The sequence below is a fragment of the Podarcis liolepis genome (assembly GCF_965112155.1).
Source record: "Podarcis liolepis genome assembly, chromosome: 14".
Taxonomy (NCBI): Eukaryota; Metazoa; Chordata; class Lepidosauria; order Squamata; family Lacertidae; genus Podarcis; species Podarcis liolepis.
Genome location: NC_139569.1, coordinates 33,208,017 through 33,223,521, shown reverse-complemented (window position 1 = coordinate 33,223,521; position 15,505 = coordinate 33,208,017). Strand labels below are relative to the sequence as shown.

General features: G+C 41.8%; 1 protein-coding gene across 3 annotated transcripts in view; it reads left to right on the top strand.

Moving 5' to 3' along the window:
* ADAMTS17 (ADAM metallopeptidase with thrombospondin type 1 motif 17) overlaps nt 1–15,505 on the top strand; it is a 185,062-nt gene that overhangs the window by 77,055 nt on the left and 92,502 nt on the right. For all 3 annotated transcript variants that reach the window (XR_014519045.1, XM_083475000.1, XM_083475001.1), the window contains exon 8: nt 6,273–6,378. Coding sequence is in view for 2 of the 3 variants with exons in the window: in XM_083475000.1 (XP_083331126.1) it covers nt 6,273–6,378 (106 nt within the window). In the remaining variant the exon portion in view is untranslated. The remainder of the gene's footprint in view (nt 1–6,272; nt 6,379–15,505) is intronic.

Here is a 15,505-nt window from a genome sequence, read left to right as displayed (position 1 = left end):
ATTCATTGTCCCATTTGTGTTATTGTCCATTGTCTCCTTATTATATACAGTATATTTTTTAACATTGCAAATATATTTTAATATTTATGGGTCATTTTGCTGATTGTGTTCTTCCATATAGGAGCCCTGATGTTCAGTTTTGTCCTCTGGATGCTGTAACAAACACCTCATCATGTAATTAATTAACTATACCAGATACCCATATAAGCCTATAATTCTCATGTAAGCCTGAATTTCAGCTTTCCTTGTACACCACCCCCTTAATTGCTGGCAATTTTCACTTATTTTCTTTTAGCACATAAGAGTATGATGGCCAAGCTTTTCCCACCAAAGGTTTCAAAAACTGCAAAACAGCAGAACATGATGGAAAGTTGCCACATAGAGGCCCCTGCATTGTACTTGGCTTGTTAATTAAGTGTTAGTTTATTGGCAAAAGGTAGAAGATTTTCTACTCAACTGCATCCTCCATAAAAGGGTAAACTATCTGCCCCCTTTTTAACATGCCCGTTAAGAAGGGCTTAAAATTGGTTCTTTACTGAGAACATGTCCAAAAGACTCTGAAGCTGAATTGTGCTAAAACAAGGGGTGTTGCTATGCTGCGTGCCGGCTTATTTCAATCTGATAGGATATGGCTCTCATTATAGAAGGGATTTGATTTGGCACCAAGCATGCTGGCATGTGTTAAGCACGTTGTGTAGCTGGGCTCACACCATAGGTGAAAAGCCCTTTGGGGCTACTCTAAAATTCTGTGTCTGCTTTTCCCCCAAGATACTGCTCCAAAAAAAGAATAAGGATGATCAGAGAATCTACAGAGTTGAAGAGTTGGAAGGGACACAATAGCACAACCCCCTATAATGCAGGAAGCACAACTAAATAATCCACTCTAAAAACTTCCACTTAAGGAGAGTCCACTGTTTTCTCAGGCAGTCCATTCTACTGTTGGACAGCTCTTACTGTCAGCAGTGGCAGAGGAAGGGGTGTGTGGTAGGGGTGGTCCGCCCTGTGAATCACCACGGGGGGGGTGACAAAATGCCGGGCGGCACTCACCGTGGGGCCTGCAGTGCGCCCGAGACACACGACTCTCCTGGGAGAGACACGGTGGCTTCGGTGCGCGCAGACTCCACGCTGCCCAAACAGTCCGCCTGCTGCCTCCCCCCCAGCCGTAGGGCGGCTGAGTAGGAGGAGGCAGGCAGACTCCCGAAGCCCCGTGGCACAGCTTCCTCCACTGCTGACTGTCAGAAAGTTATTCTTAATGTTAAGTCTTGTAATTTGAACCCTACTCTGGAGAAGCAGAAAACAAGCTTGCTCTATTTTCTATGTGACATGCAATAAGAACGTATAATGTAGCCTAATTTCACAGCATGAACCCAAATATACAGTCACTCCATTTTGTATGAACAGTCATGAGCCTTTGAAAGTTGTCACTGGTAAGGGGGTGAATATTATTCTATTATTATTAATAAAAATTTATAAGATTCATAAGTTCATAAGATAAATTCTATGTTATTATGTTATATTATGTTATATATTATATATTATATTATGTTATATTGCATTAAACAATAACAACCTTATAAACAAACTGGATGAGAATGGCCCCTGTAAAGTGCAGCTGGATCCATTGTCTCACACTATTAAAGGCAACTGAACCCCAGGCCACCTCTGTGTGGGAGAAACATTTATTGCAAGTAAATAGATCTCTTGTCTCTTAGCTGGGGGTGGGGAAACTAAGCTTGAAATAATTAAAGCTGCTATTGAAGGATTGTGGGCTTTAGTTCCCCCCTTTACAATTAAATAAGGTCCTAATTAAAGTAAAAAACAAAACAAAAAACTTTAGATGGGTGCATGTTTTGTTCATATATGCCTGAAGTGTTTACCTAGCTTTCTGAATGTTGTGCTTTCAGCAAAAGGTCACCTATGAAACCTTTTGGAAGCAGGTACCCAGAGAGGTAATGAAGGCAGAGTGAATAAAGGATACTTCCTTTATGAAAATTGGAGTGGAAGTGACTATTTCTATCATATACTGGATGACTATGTGAATATAAGTTTATTGATAGCTATGACAGAGCCAATAACAAAATTCAGACAGCTGATGCTCTTCTGAACACCAGATGCTAGGTATTATCAGCAGGTGATAGAGGTGGGCCTGAGGGTAGATTGCTCTAGCGTGCCCTGTCTGTGGACTTCCATGAGAAATTTGATTTGACCACTTTTGGCCAACAGAATACTAGGCTTAAGTTATATGAATTATATATATAAATCATATATAAATTATATGAACAGTCTATGTCAACTGCAGGCCTATGTTCCATTTGATTATGAGCCTACATGTCGGAACAGGCTTTTGGGCTGGCTGTGCAAAATATTTACACATATCCTACCCTGCAGCAATTGCAGCCTCTGAGCATGATGTGGTGCTGGTTATGCAGCAACTTGGGCTTGCCAATCAGAAGGTCGGTGGTTCGAATCCCTGCGATGGAGTGAGCTCCTATTGCTCTGTCCCAGCTCCTACCACTCTTCAAAAATATTTGCACTGGCGTTCAAAAGCACACCAGTGCAAGTAGATAAATAGGTACCACTGTGGCGGGAAGGTAAACGACATTTCCATGCGCTCTGGCTTCTGTCATGGTGTTCCATTGTGCCAGAAGTGGTTTAGTCATGCTGGCCACATGACCCGGAAAGCTGTCTGTGGACAAACGCCAGTTCCCTTGGTCTGAAAGCGAGATGAGCGCCGCAAACCCATAGTCACCTTTGACTGGACTTCGCCATCCAGGGGTCTTTTACCTTTTATGCAGCATCTAGTAATCAAAGTTAGATTTTTATTTTTTATTTTTAAAAAGCATAATCAATATTACAAAACATAAGAGTACAGTTGTATTTTCCAGATGAATAGAGAGTCAATAATGTCACAGAGACTAGATTATGACACATACAGGAAATCTCACCAAATGGCATCTTCCTTACCCTTAGAAATGTGTAATTTGTGAGTTACTTTCACTGCAGTAGCCAGTATACATTTTCTTCAACCACAATGGGAGTTTAAGTTATGTACTGGACCAAATAAGTTATCACTGCAGCCAACATCCAAATAAGAAGTTCCTTAAATCAGAAAGTTGCTGTTTGATCATTCCACAGATTCAAAAGGGCAAGTTGTGGGGAGGCCTGAATGGAAAATTTAATTTTAAAAAATATTTCTTTAAAAAAGTCAGTCCAAAATTTAGATGCCAGAGGGCATTCCCATTGGAAGTGGGAAAATGTTCCCCTGCTACTGCAACCACAACAACTTATGGGATATTTGAAATCATATCAGAAACGGCACAGAAGTACAGTGCCATTTTTTAAGGAATATCCCCTTACATAAGTTGAGGTTGATTTACAGATTGTAGGTGTCCATATTGCATTCCACTTAGGGTCATCTAAGCGGAGGTCCTTCACGCAGGTAACTTTAAAGCCTTCTAATGAGCCTTTAGAGATATCAAGAAGTTCCTTATAAGACCTGGGATAGCTCAGTTGGTAGATCATGAGACTTAATAATTGTGGGTTCAAACCCCATGTTGGGGGTTGTACTTAGATGACCCTTGTGGTCCCTTCCAACGATTATATGAATTTATAACAGATACCAGTTCTCTGCCTAGATGACCCAGATTTAATAAATCCTTGAAATTTAATGAGAGGTCTAGTCTCTTTTGACTCAAGGGCAGGATCAGCCTGTAATTATTGTCACTTATAGATAAATAGCCAATTAATCCCCGAATTTCCTACAACTAGCCTGACTTGCTATGTTCTGTAACTTTGATTGTTTTGTTTTGTTTCGTCTGTAATTTTGATTTTGCATAAAAACAAAAACAAAGTTAGACTACATCTCGAGGACTTCCGGGTTAGTGCGATCGGCTAATGGCGGATTCCCTCCGAGCTCCGGAGGGAATCTGCTCGACAGGGGCTGGGTCTTGCCGTGCCGGCGACACGGGGACCCTTAAAAACCATGGACACGGAGCCCGTGGACGTGGTGACTCGGCGGGCACTGTTAGCGCCCTCCCAACCTGCGAAAGAGCCTTTTTAAAGGCTACGGAACGGGTGACGGGGAGCGGCGTGGTGCTGTGAGTCCTCTGCTTCCCCTGCCGAGTGAAGCCGCATGCCATTTGTCAGAGAGTGCTGGCTTCTTCCTTTTAAAATTCGGACTTAAAATCAAGAACAACCCGTGAGTAATTTGGAAATTGGACTTAAATTATTTCGTTTATGGATTTGGCACGAGCGGAGGAGGTGAAAAGAGGAAGTCCGTCTCCCCCCCCCCCATTGTAAACAGTTTAAAGCAAGGATTTGCCTGGATTCCACGGATTTAAAAGTTTAAGTTATTGTGCTGGAGGACAATAGTTTATTTGTTTAGACCAAGTACCACTTTTCTCGAGACCGGGAGTAACCCGTGAAAAGAGCCTGTTGAGGATCTATAGGAAACTTTTGACAGCTGTCAAATCAGCTGTCAAAGTACGGAAAAACTGAATGCTTTAGCTTTAGCCGGTTATATTGCTACAAAGTACTGAAAGTAAAGAAAGATTGATACAAATAAATTTGACTTTTGGATCGGAAGGGAAAGGAATACTAAATAACCAGAATCCCTCTAGAGGGGGATTCACGGACATTACAAGAATGGAAATAGGTCGGGAAATACGAGCTGACCTGCAAGAGCTTGTCTTTCTCATGGGAAAGCTGCGAAAGATGTATGAGCAAGGCCATGTTTTGTCTACAAGTCCTACAGAACCGAAGTCAATAGAAAATATACCCACTGAGTTGGAAAAGGACTTGATGTTCAAAACACAGGCAGCTGGACAAGAAAAGAAACCAAAGATTGAAGAAGAGGAAAAGACACTTGCTGAACAGGAGGAGCAGAAAGGAGGGGTGGCTGAAATGTTACAGAAGACAAACGAGAGCCAGGGACCTGTCAAGATGACTTTAAGTTAGACCTGGGTGGAAGCTGGAGTTTTTGGGACACATGGATTCAAGAAACAGAGTTTGAGCTCCACCTTTAAACAAGTAGGCCTGGCTGGAAGGATTATGGACATTATTGAGAGAGTGCCTCTTCAAGTTTGGGTGTCAATCATAAGGGACTTTCAAAGAAGCTGGCTGAAAGGGACTGAGAGAGATGTGAGAGCCTCGGACGTAAGGTCACCAGGCTAAATAGATGAACTAATGGACTATGATTTGGGATTGAAACTGGGAAGAGAAGGGTGGGGTGTGGGAGTCCAAAGGGGGCTTGATTTTCTCTTTTCTATGCTATATCAAATTTTATCTGTTCTGTTATTATAAGAATGGGGAATTCGTGGAAGGGGAAGAGGGTCAACCTTAGAAAAAGTCTTTTTTCTTTTACAGATGACTAAGAGTTGTTTTATAAACTGAATTTAAATATAACAATGAATTAAGGGATAAAATCTATTATAAAGAAATACATTAACAAATTAAGATTGCATTAGGGATAAAAACTTGTTGGACAAATAACTGAACTTGGAATACAAGAAGGGGAGGTGAGGGGAAGTCGTGAAAAGAAGTTATTGAAAAGAAATGTTAAAGGTGGAATTTTTTTTGTGTGTGTGTTTTTCTTTTCTTTTTTTTTTTGTTTTTTTTGTTTTGCTCTTTGTACCTTTTGAAACTTCAATAAATATTATTTTTTTAAAAAATAGACTACATCTGAACATTTGGCTTCCATTCCTAGCTATCATAGACCTATGTATCAACAGTTTTTATCCACCTTCATGAACTTGATTTTAAAAGAAAAAGCCACTTTACAGTGTCACGTGGCAATAAATGTTAAAGGCTATTGATACTTGCACCAAGAAAGTGCTTCCTTTTCGTTTCCCTTGAACCTGCTTCCATTCAGATTCATTAAATCCCAAGTCCTAGCATCCTCAAAGCAAGGGCGGATACCCTGTGACCCTCCCGATGTTGAACTTCCATCAGCCTCATCCTCACTGCCAACAGTCAGGGATGATGGCAACTATAGTCCAGCAATATCTGGAGGGCTACAGTTTAGCCACCTGTCTTAAAATAACTTCTCTCTGCTTACTGTTTTGATGATTGTTCACGATTTTATATACCTCTGTCATACCCCTCCTTTCCATCCTGGTGCACCTCCTCCTTGGAGCAATCTGTGAGCAAATTGCTCAGTATTATTCCTTAATGACTCATAATTTTATTTCTTATGACAAGCTGCTTCAACGTGTTTGTGAAAGGCATGAGCTGCTTTTGCTGGCACTGATGGAACCCTTCATTATCTTTTACAGGAATTGCCTATCTTGGAGGCATCTGCAGTGCGAAGAGGAAGTGTGTTCTTGCAGAAGACAATGGGCTGAACCTGGCATTTACCATTGCTCATGAATTGGGACACAAGTAAGAGGTCACCATTATATTTGCAGCAGTGTTTGAGGGTGTTGTGACTAGGGTTGTCCATACAGGTTATGGATTGCTGCTGTTGTTGCAGCAGCTAGTATTCCTAGTGAAATTTCATATTTGTTGTGACTGGATGGTAGTGAGTATTTCTTAAGCAAAGCGTAAATGAACTTCCAAAGAAAACCAAATATTTCAGTGAAACTAAATTAGTTCACCATTTCCCAAGGCGGTCTCTGAATTTTACCAATTTGATATTCGAGGTCATTTTGAAAGTTCCCCCCTTTAGATGAATTGCTTTAAGGAATTCTAAGAAAAGGCAAGAGAGTTTCTGTAAGACCAGCAGAAGAACAGCAACATTTCTTAAGCATGCTTTTTGTACATTGCTAATGTACACTCTGACAATCGATAGAACATTTATTATAGATGAAGTCTATATTTACACAAAGGCAGCATTGACTGCCCCTACAAACTTCAATCATTCCTCTACTGTCCAAAAATCTTCTGGATCCGGCAAATAATAGCAAATAAAAAATGCATTTTTAAAAATCCAAATGTGAATAATCGTTGAAATGCAGAAACCTAGAATGTTGAGTAGCATATAGGTCTAACTAAAATTGCTGGTATAAATTAGCTATTTGTTTTGAAGATTTGCATTTAATAATTCAAAAAAATTAAACAATGCAAATACATACTTATGATTAAGCTGTGTCTTAGTCATATTGGTCATTGTGATACGGTTGATGGCTGTCTGTCCTTTGCAGTATTCAAAGTTGGCAGTGCTGCCTGAAGCCTGATAGACCATGGTTATAGAGAATGCATTGCTGTTGCACTGTATCCTACAAATATCCCATAAGCATAGGTTTGTTCAAGCTCGGGGCACACAATTATCTATCTATATCTATCTATCTATCTATCTATCTATCTATCTATCTATCTATCTATCTATCATTTGATATAGCATGTACTGATCCATTAAAAAAAAGCAACTCACATTGGTTTTCCACTGATAAAAATGACTATGTATGTTGAGCTTAAGGATAAAGAATTTCAGTAGTGGAGTAGATGCTTTTAGGTAAAGGACCCCTGGACAGTTGAGTCCAGTCAAAGGCGACTATGGGGTTGCGGCGTTCATCTCGCTTTTAGGCCGAGGGAACTGGTGTTTGTCCACAGACAGCTTTCCAGGTCATGTGGCTAGCAGGACTAAACCACTTCTGGTGCAACGGAACACCATGATGGAAACCAGAGCACACAGAAATGCTGTTTACCTTCCCGCCACAGCAGTACCTATTTATCTACTTGCACCAGAGTGCTTTCAAACTGCTAGGTTGGCAGGAGCTGGGACAGAGCAACTGGAGCTCACCCCGTTGTGTGGATTCGAACCGCCAACCTTCTGATCTGCAAGCCCAAGAGGCTCAGTGGTTTAGACCACAGTGCCACCAATCTTCCTGGGCTACGAGTGATTGCCTAATCAACACAACCTTGCCAGAGGTGGGGGTGTCTGCTCCCCCAGGTATCACGGAATAACCCCACCACTTGACCTTCCATCATACATGTCATCTCTTTCATCAGTACCACACCGACTTGCATTTATTCGTGCAAGGTTCAATGTCCTTCCATCGAACCTGCTGAGCCACAGATTTTCCAAGGGTTTGGTGTCTCCGCTATGCGTGTGTGATGGGAAAACTGTTGAATCTCTTCCACATATAATGTTCAACTGTCCCCTACATAGCATAGCCAGGACTAAATTCCTGGGCCCTGCTTTACTGCGCTTGGTTAGCAGGCCTGTTGAGTCACACGCCGCATTGCTTTTGCAGGATACAGATCCTTCTGTTACTCTGCAGGTGGCGAGATTCCTGAATGCGGTTATCTCACACGCAAAAACCACCAAAAAACAACAACAACATCAAAATCTAATCGGACAGTTATGATGAGAGTGCATGTCGGATCTCGTCTTCAGTTTTCCTTTTTCTGTGAACCGTCCCTTGGAGCTCTCCGGGCCACATCCTGTTATTTGGCTCTGCCCAATGACCCACCCTTGCATCACAGTGTTCACCTTCTGTTGTCAGATATTTCGGTTTTTAAGCCTTTGTGCTTTTTTATGTTTGTACATATTTTATGGGCTAATAGCCGTAAATAAATGAATGAATGAATGATTGCCAAAGAAAAAGAAGATGCTTTTAAGGAGAATATTTATTTTATATACTTTGCAAGGATTATTGCAACACAGAATCTCAAAGCAGATGCAATATTATTTATGAAACCATCAGTGCACATGCCCCAGGAGACTGCAAACTATTTTTTGTTGTCTTCAGGGATGACCGCCAAGGAAACAGAAATACAGTCATACCTCGAGTTGAATGTTTTTTGGGTTTCGCCGCTCGCGCATGCGCAGACGCTCAAAATGACGTCGCGAGCATGCGGGGAAACGGCAAAACACAACCCGCGCACACGCAGATGTGCCGTCGCAGTTCAGGATGCGAACGGGGCTCTGGAACGGATCCCGTTCGCATCCCGAGGTACCACTGTAGTTGCCAATTGGGCAACTACAGAAGCTTGTGCTAATGCAGAAGCTGTAAGCTCAGATTTCTCCTTGTATGTGAGCAGGCTTATTTGATGGTGGAAAATGGTTTCGGAAAATGTTCGTCAGATACGTTTCCCTTACCATGGCCTTTGACGCCTGAAATGTGTGTTTTCAGGGGCCCCTCTATTCCTGTGATTGTAATCTCTTTAAACTCTTTTTAATTTTGTATCTGGGACCTGCTGGAGATGTGTGGGTAAATAACAATGATGGTGGTGACGATTATGATTATGATGATGCAGCAGACGGCATCAGATACCTATCGCATCCCTACCAGTGACTGGTGGTGAGCTAGAGGTACCACCTTTTCTGGAGCACAACATTCTGGGGGCGGGGCTCTGAACATTGAGTCCGGCACCCTTTTGGTGAGCAAAGGAATGAAGAGCAACTACATGGAATCTAATTGCATGTATGTTTACCCAGAAGCAAGCCCTTTTGGGATCAAAGGGGCTTATCCCTGAGAAAGCACGCACAGAATCACGCCCTTGGTTAGGAATGCAGACTGAGGTGTTAAGCTATAGGTGCTGAACCTTTGGCCCTCCAGGTGTTGCTGAACTACAACTCCCAGCAGCCCCAGCAAGCATGGTCAATGGCCAGGGATAATGGGAGTTATAGTTAACTTATTTGCAGGCCTAACTGAGAGCAGGGAGACATATTCAACCACACAAACTGAGGTAAACCTCCTCTCTCCTGCCACCTGCCAAATCTCAACCATCTTCTCCCTTCCAAATGACTAGAACCTCCAGACAATCAGAGTCCTCTGTCAGCCAGACCAGTAACAGAATTAACCCCTTAAGTCACACAGCGAATGATTCTTGCATTTGTCCTTCCAACACTGTCCCTTCAGCTACATTTCCCACAAGCCTTCTTCAGAAGTCCCAGGAATGACTTTACGAACTTCTGCAAAAGGTCAGGAAAAAGAATCAATGATTCTATTTTAAACTCATACACTTGCATACCGCAAAAATTAAAATGAAAAGGGAAGAAGGGGAAAACCCTCAATAGAAATCATTGGACACAGATCTGCAAACATTTTTACTGTTTGCATGGTCCTGATGATGCATTACCTTTTAATAACAAATATTTGCTTTAAAGTCAATCTTTAAGAAGAAGAAAATCTTTGCTGAGTTTAGAAGCAACATTTCCCCCAAATACATATTTTGAATACTTAAAGGAGTGGGTGAAGTTTGTATGGGGTTCTACATCATGCCTTCATGTAAAAATGAACTCCACTCATAATAATCATAATATATTTGAGGCTTATTGTACCTGATAGTGTTCAGTAACTGTAAAAAAGAAATACGTGGCTTCTCAATTCTTGATGGAGTACTTGGGGCAGGTACAGGAAATATTTCAACTCCTACCAGACTTGACAAGATGAAAACGAATGTCCTGTTCCCCTTCCGTTGACACTGAAAGGCGGCTGAGCCAAACTGGGAATGGTTTCAACAGAAGTGAACGATGGGAAGCCTTGTTTTTATTTGAACCATATGAACCAGGCTGTTATATCAATTCTCAGCCTTAACAACACACTAATCTTTGAGTTGGAGGGTGAGAACACCATTGTTCTGTGTCAAAAAGATTTTGCAGAAACTAGCTCAGTAGTTTTCCAGCTTCTGAAGAATCCACATTTATCATCACCATCATCAATATTATTATTTATTAGATTTCTTAGACATGGTTTACAAAACAGTCTCAATGTGGCGTACAGGCAGTTTAAAACATACAAAATATAAATAAAAATATAGCAAGGACACACAACCATTAAGCTTACCATACTTACCATTCTACAAAAACCTGAAATACCACTCTCATAACTTCCAGTTAGACAGATGCTGGTAAAAAATTAATAATCAATCCATTAGTCTCGGGATCTGGTAGGTACTTGTCAGCTAAGTGTTAGGGTCCTGAGTTGTGTATGGCTTTATAGGTTAAAACCAGCACTTTGAACTGGGCCTAGAAATGAATAATTAGCCAGCGCACTTGGTCCAGAATTGGTCATACGTGGCCAGACTGGCTGGGACCCATTATCAGTCTGGCCACTATATTCTGCACTGCATTCTGCAGTTTGCAAACCATCTTGCAAGGCAGTCCCATGTGTTATTGTAGTAACTTTACCTGGAGGCAGGTATTTTGGCACCTGAGGCAAACCACAAAATGGTGTGCCCCCTCCCCACCAAAGAAGGAGGGGTGAGTGAAGATCTACATCAGCACACCCATTTGAAATCTGTCTCGGAGCCACTTCCTTTGTTACCTTAATGGCCCGTGCTTAGAGGGCCATTACCTCACCATGAAGCTAACCCGGCTATTCCAGAAAATGAAACTATGCTGGATCCAGAAGTTAGAAGGGGACTCAGGCACACAGACCCACCCACATCCTACAACTCATAACAGTATGCTTATATCTGTAGTATGGTTAGGTTATTCTTTGTACCTGGTGCCTTGATTACATATCTTTAGATGCCAGGCAAAAAAATGTTCCTCTACAATTGGCTCTGGCCAGTTAAACAATCTATGGCCTCTTGAACTGTGAGGGGGGGGGTATTGTTTTTGTTTGTTACCATGTTATGTGTTTTTCTGTTTTTATATTGTAAAATGCCCTGTGATCCTTGGATGAAGGGCAGTATAGAAATATAATAAATAAATAAGATAAAAATAAGATAATATATATACCCAGAAATTCCAATGGAGAAACATAATTCAGCACATGTAATATGTCTGATGAAAAGTTAGGTATCCTCCCCCCAAAGTTCTTTGCCAAAAATACCTAATCTTCCATATTTGTAGCTTTCAGCAAAATCTCTTGGTAGAGCTTCCTGGTGTGGGTTAAAAGGGTAAGATGTATTGCTGCTTGACAGGAGGAAAAACAAATGATGTCTGTTCAGATCAAAGTTTCAGTTTTGGCACTCACAAACAACCTCGGCTGTTACGCTGTGGAAAAAGTGAATGAGCTTACTAATTGATGTGTCGGATTCTGAAATCCTCCACTCGTGTTGCTTGGATTTACTGCAAAAACATTGCTACAGACAGCTGCTTTATAAAAAGTTTCAGGCAGAGTTTATTCTAATGAATGAATCCATTAGAGAGTGGATTAGTATATACATGAAACATCTCCTTGTGTATTGAAGCTATAGATTCTCACATTGCTCTCTTTCTTTCTTTCTTTCTTTCTTAAAACCCTGTTCTTAAAAAAAACTCCCCGCCTCCTATGGAAGTTGGATTTTTGGAAGGCCACATATTTATTTATTTATTTATTTCATAAAATTTATACACTACTTGATTGTAAAAAAACCTTAAAGCGGTTTACAAAAAGATAGAACAATAAAATCGAGGAAAAAATAACAACCATACAAAAGTTAACATACTAAATTGGATTAAAATTACCTCAGCTTTTAAGCATCTGGGTAGCAGGTTCCAAAAAGGGTACAGTGAAGGTGTCTGCTTGATTTCAATAGGCAGGGAGTTCCCAAGTGCAGCTGCTACTACACTAAATGATTCTTACAAATGCAGAACGGGTATTATATGGCACCTGTACCACTGCCATTTCCAGCACTTAAAGCAGTTGAGTGGGCACAGGTGATATTTAGTAACATATGAAAACACTCGTAACCGGCTAGTTTGTGAAAATCCAGCATCCACATTACTAGTTGTTAAGATAAAGAGGAAGTCCATTGACAATGGTTTTCAGAATGGAGGCAGGCACAGAAACATGTGAGAAAGAACCACATTATTTTGGCCCAATATACTTTATAGTCCACCATTCTTTCAACACTCTTCCACTTGATGCTCCTGAAAAGCAGAGTTTGGAGAAGATACAATCCTCTGCTGTCTTATCCCCACAAACTAGTATATTGCTTCTGTTCATGGTGCTATGGTTAATTGATTTGGAAATCCAGATTTTTTAGTTAGGCAGCACCAGATAATGGTGTTATTTAGATGCATTTGAAAACGGATTTAAACTATTTTCCTTTGTCTAGACAGAATAATGGACAAAGGGCCCCTCCAGACTGTTGTTTTATTGTGGGTGTATTCTGCAATATGTTATTGACACAGTAATAGCGATTAATGGTGGATTTATTCTGCTTTATTGGTTGCTCTTTGATGCTTCCCCTGTGCTAACATATTTTTGCTGTCCGGAGAGGGCTATAGCGCAACACAAGCAGAACAAAAATAGACCAGAACATTTGTGGCATAGAAAGTTATGGGAATTTGGCAGGATGTAACAGCATATGCACTGTGTGGAAATGAAACAGTGTGACTGCCTAAAAACTTTTGTAGATGCAAATGGTATTGAAAGCGGGACTGTGTATGACCACTCCAATAGCATAATGAGCACAGATCATTGTGAATTTGCAATAAAAAGGAAGGAGCCCATAAACTTTGCAGAATGTTTTATTGGCCAAGAAAGAGAAGGGAAAAGCTACATGGTTCCATGCAACTTCTGATGGGTACCCTTCCTGCCCTGAGGCTTGCACACAAATATCTTCATGTAGAGCAGAGGTTGAACCAGGAATGTCATGGTCTAAAGCAGTCTTCTGCAAACCCAAGTCTCCTGTACAAGTCATATCATCCCTAAACATTGACCATGTTTGCTGGGGATAATGAAAGTTGTAGTCCAACAATATCTAGGGACCTAAGGTTGTGGAAAGGACTAAAGTTAGAAACTGTCCCTGCCTGCAGTTTTTTGCTGTCCGATTTTGGATTAGCCACTGTAGGGGCTGTGTGTGCGTGTGCTTGAGCTATCGTTCTCCTCCTCCTGCTTCCCGTTCGCTCTCCCAGCGCCCCTGCGACTTTAGGATTGATTCTCTGTGTGTGAGGGATCGTTCTCCTTCTCTTGCTTCCCGTTCACTCTCCCAGCGCCCCTGCGCTCTCCCAGCGCCCATGCGACTTTAGGATTGATACTCTGTGTCTCTCTGTGTGTGAGGGATCGTTCTCCTTCTCTTGCTTCCCGTTCACTCCCCCAGCGCCCCTGCAACTTCCAGTGCCCTGCGACTTTAGGGCCGGTTCTCTGCGTGTGTGTGTGTGTGTGTGTGTGTGTTTTGACCTCACTGCGCTTGTTGGGGGAGAGTGTTGGTCGCAATTTTTCTTGATTTGTCTCAGAGTGGTTACTATCGTGGTTTCCTTTGTTTGTCTTAGTGCGTTGCTTTTAATTATCTTTAAGTGTGAGTGTGAGCGTTTCGGCAGCTGCCGAGCCGGAGAGGAGGGAGAGAAGCAGAGCCTGCTTGTTTTAAAGGAGCAAAGCGGGAGAGGAGAGGAGCCTCTCCTGCATTATTAGCAGCATCCTTCTCCACCCCCCCCCCCACGTGTGCTCCTTGTCCCTTGAGTGCTTTTCCTTCCCTCCCACTTAAAACGTGGTTACAAAGCACGGATCCACATGGATCCTCAGGATTTTTGCATTGGGCTACCCCAAACTCACAGTCAGATCACATGTCTGTGGCCACAGCATGAACCACAAAAATCATACATCCACTGTTTTGTTTAGAATATTTTTTCTTGTTTTCCTCCTCTAAAAACTATGTGCGTGTTATGGTCAGGTGCGTGTTATAGAGTGAAAAATACGGTATTTAAGCACCCCAGACTGTGGGTGCACCCTCCCACATACATTTACCAGGAACCATCTCTAAACTCCTATCCCAATGTTTCTTGTAAGGAAATGTATCTAAATGACTGCAATCACTGCACTCAGATAGGGATGTAAGGAGGTAGTGATTTCTATCCTGCCCTGTGTTTGTTGCAACCAGCACTCTTTCCCACCCACTACAGTCCAGCTTCCACTAAACCCTACATTATTCATCTTGCTATCTGCTATGGCCAAAATAAACATAATTATTTAAATAATGTTTGTGATTTTTTTTAAAAAAAATGATACCAAATGCTGCTTGTTTTTGCTTGCACAATTTCCATTTCTGACCTCAGACAAACATGTGAATTGTGGCAATTTCCATTCCTGTTTCTGCTTCCAACAGAATTTTCTGACATTCCTACATGGACCGTCCTCATCAGGCATAGAATCAGGGAACAGAGACACGCAACAGCTGTCCCTGCAGTTGCCAGCAACGTGAAGCCTTTGGATTGGCTAGGCCCAGTATTAAATGCCACAGGACAAGCATTCTGTCAATGCCTGCTCAAAAGAGCAGAGCCTCCTGCCTGTTAATCTCCACACTCCAGCACAAGCACTCACCTCCAGCAACATACTGCAGGGACCTTGGGTTTAGGCAACACACATTCCAAGCCATATTCTTAGTTCAACTGCCTTTGGAGCATATTGAATCGGACAATCTCATTTGCCATCTCTCTCCCCTCCCCCTTTTCATCGCTGTGTAATTATTTCTTACTCCCAGGAGATGGGACCGCTGGGACCCCTTTCATTAGCTTGCCATTTCTGATGCATCTTGTTGAACTGAAGGTTTAGATGAGAGCTTAGGGAGTTTGTGTCTGGAAGACTTTGTCACGCAGAAGTCTGTAGGAGCAGAGAAAGATGTCAGAACACAACCACAAGCCTGAGAGCGACTTGTCTCCAGCAGTTACGAGGCCTGCACCAAATTATAT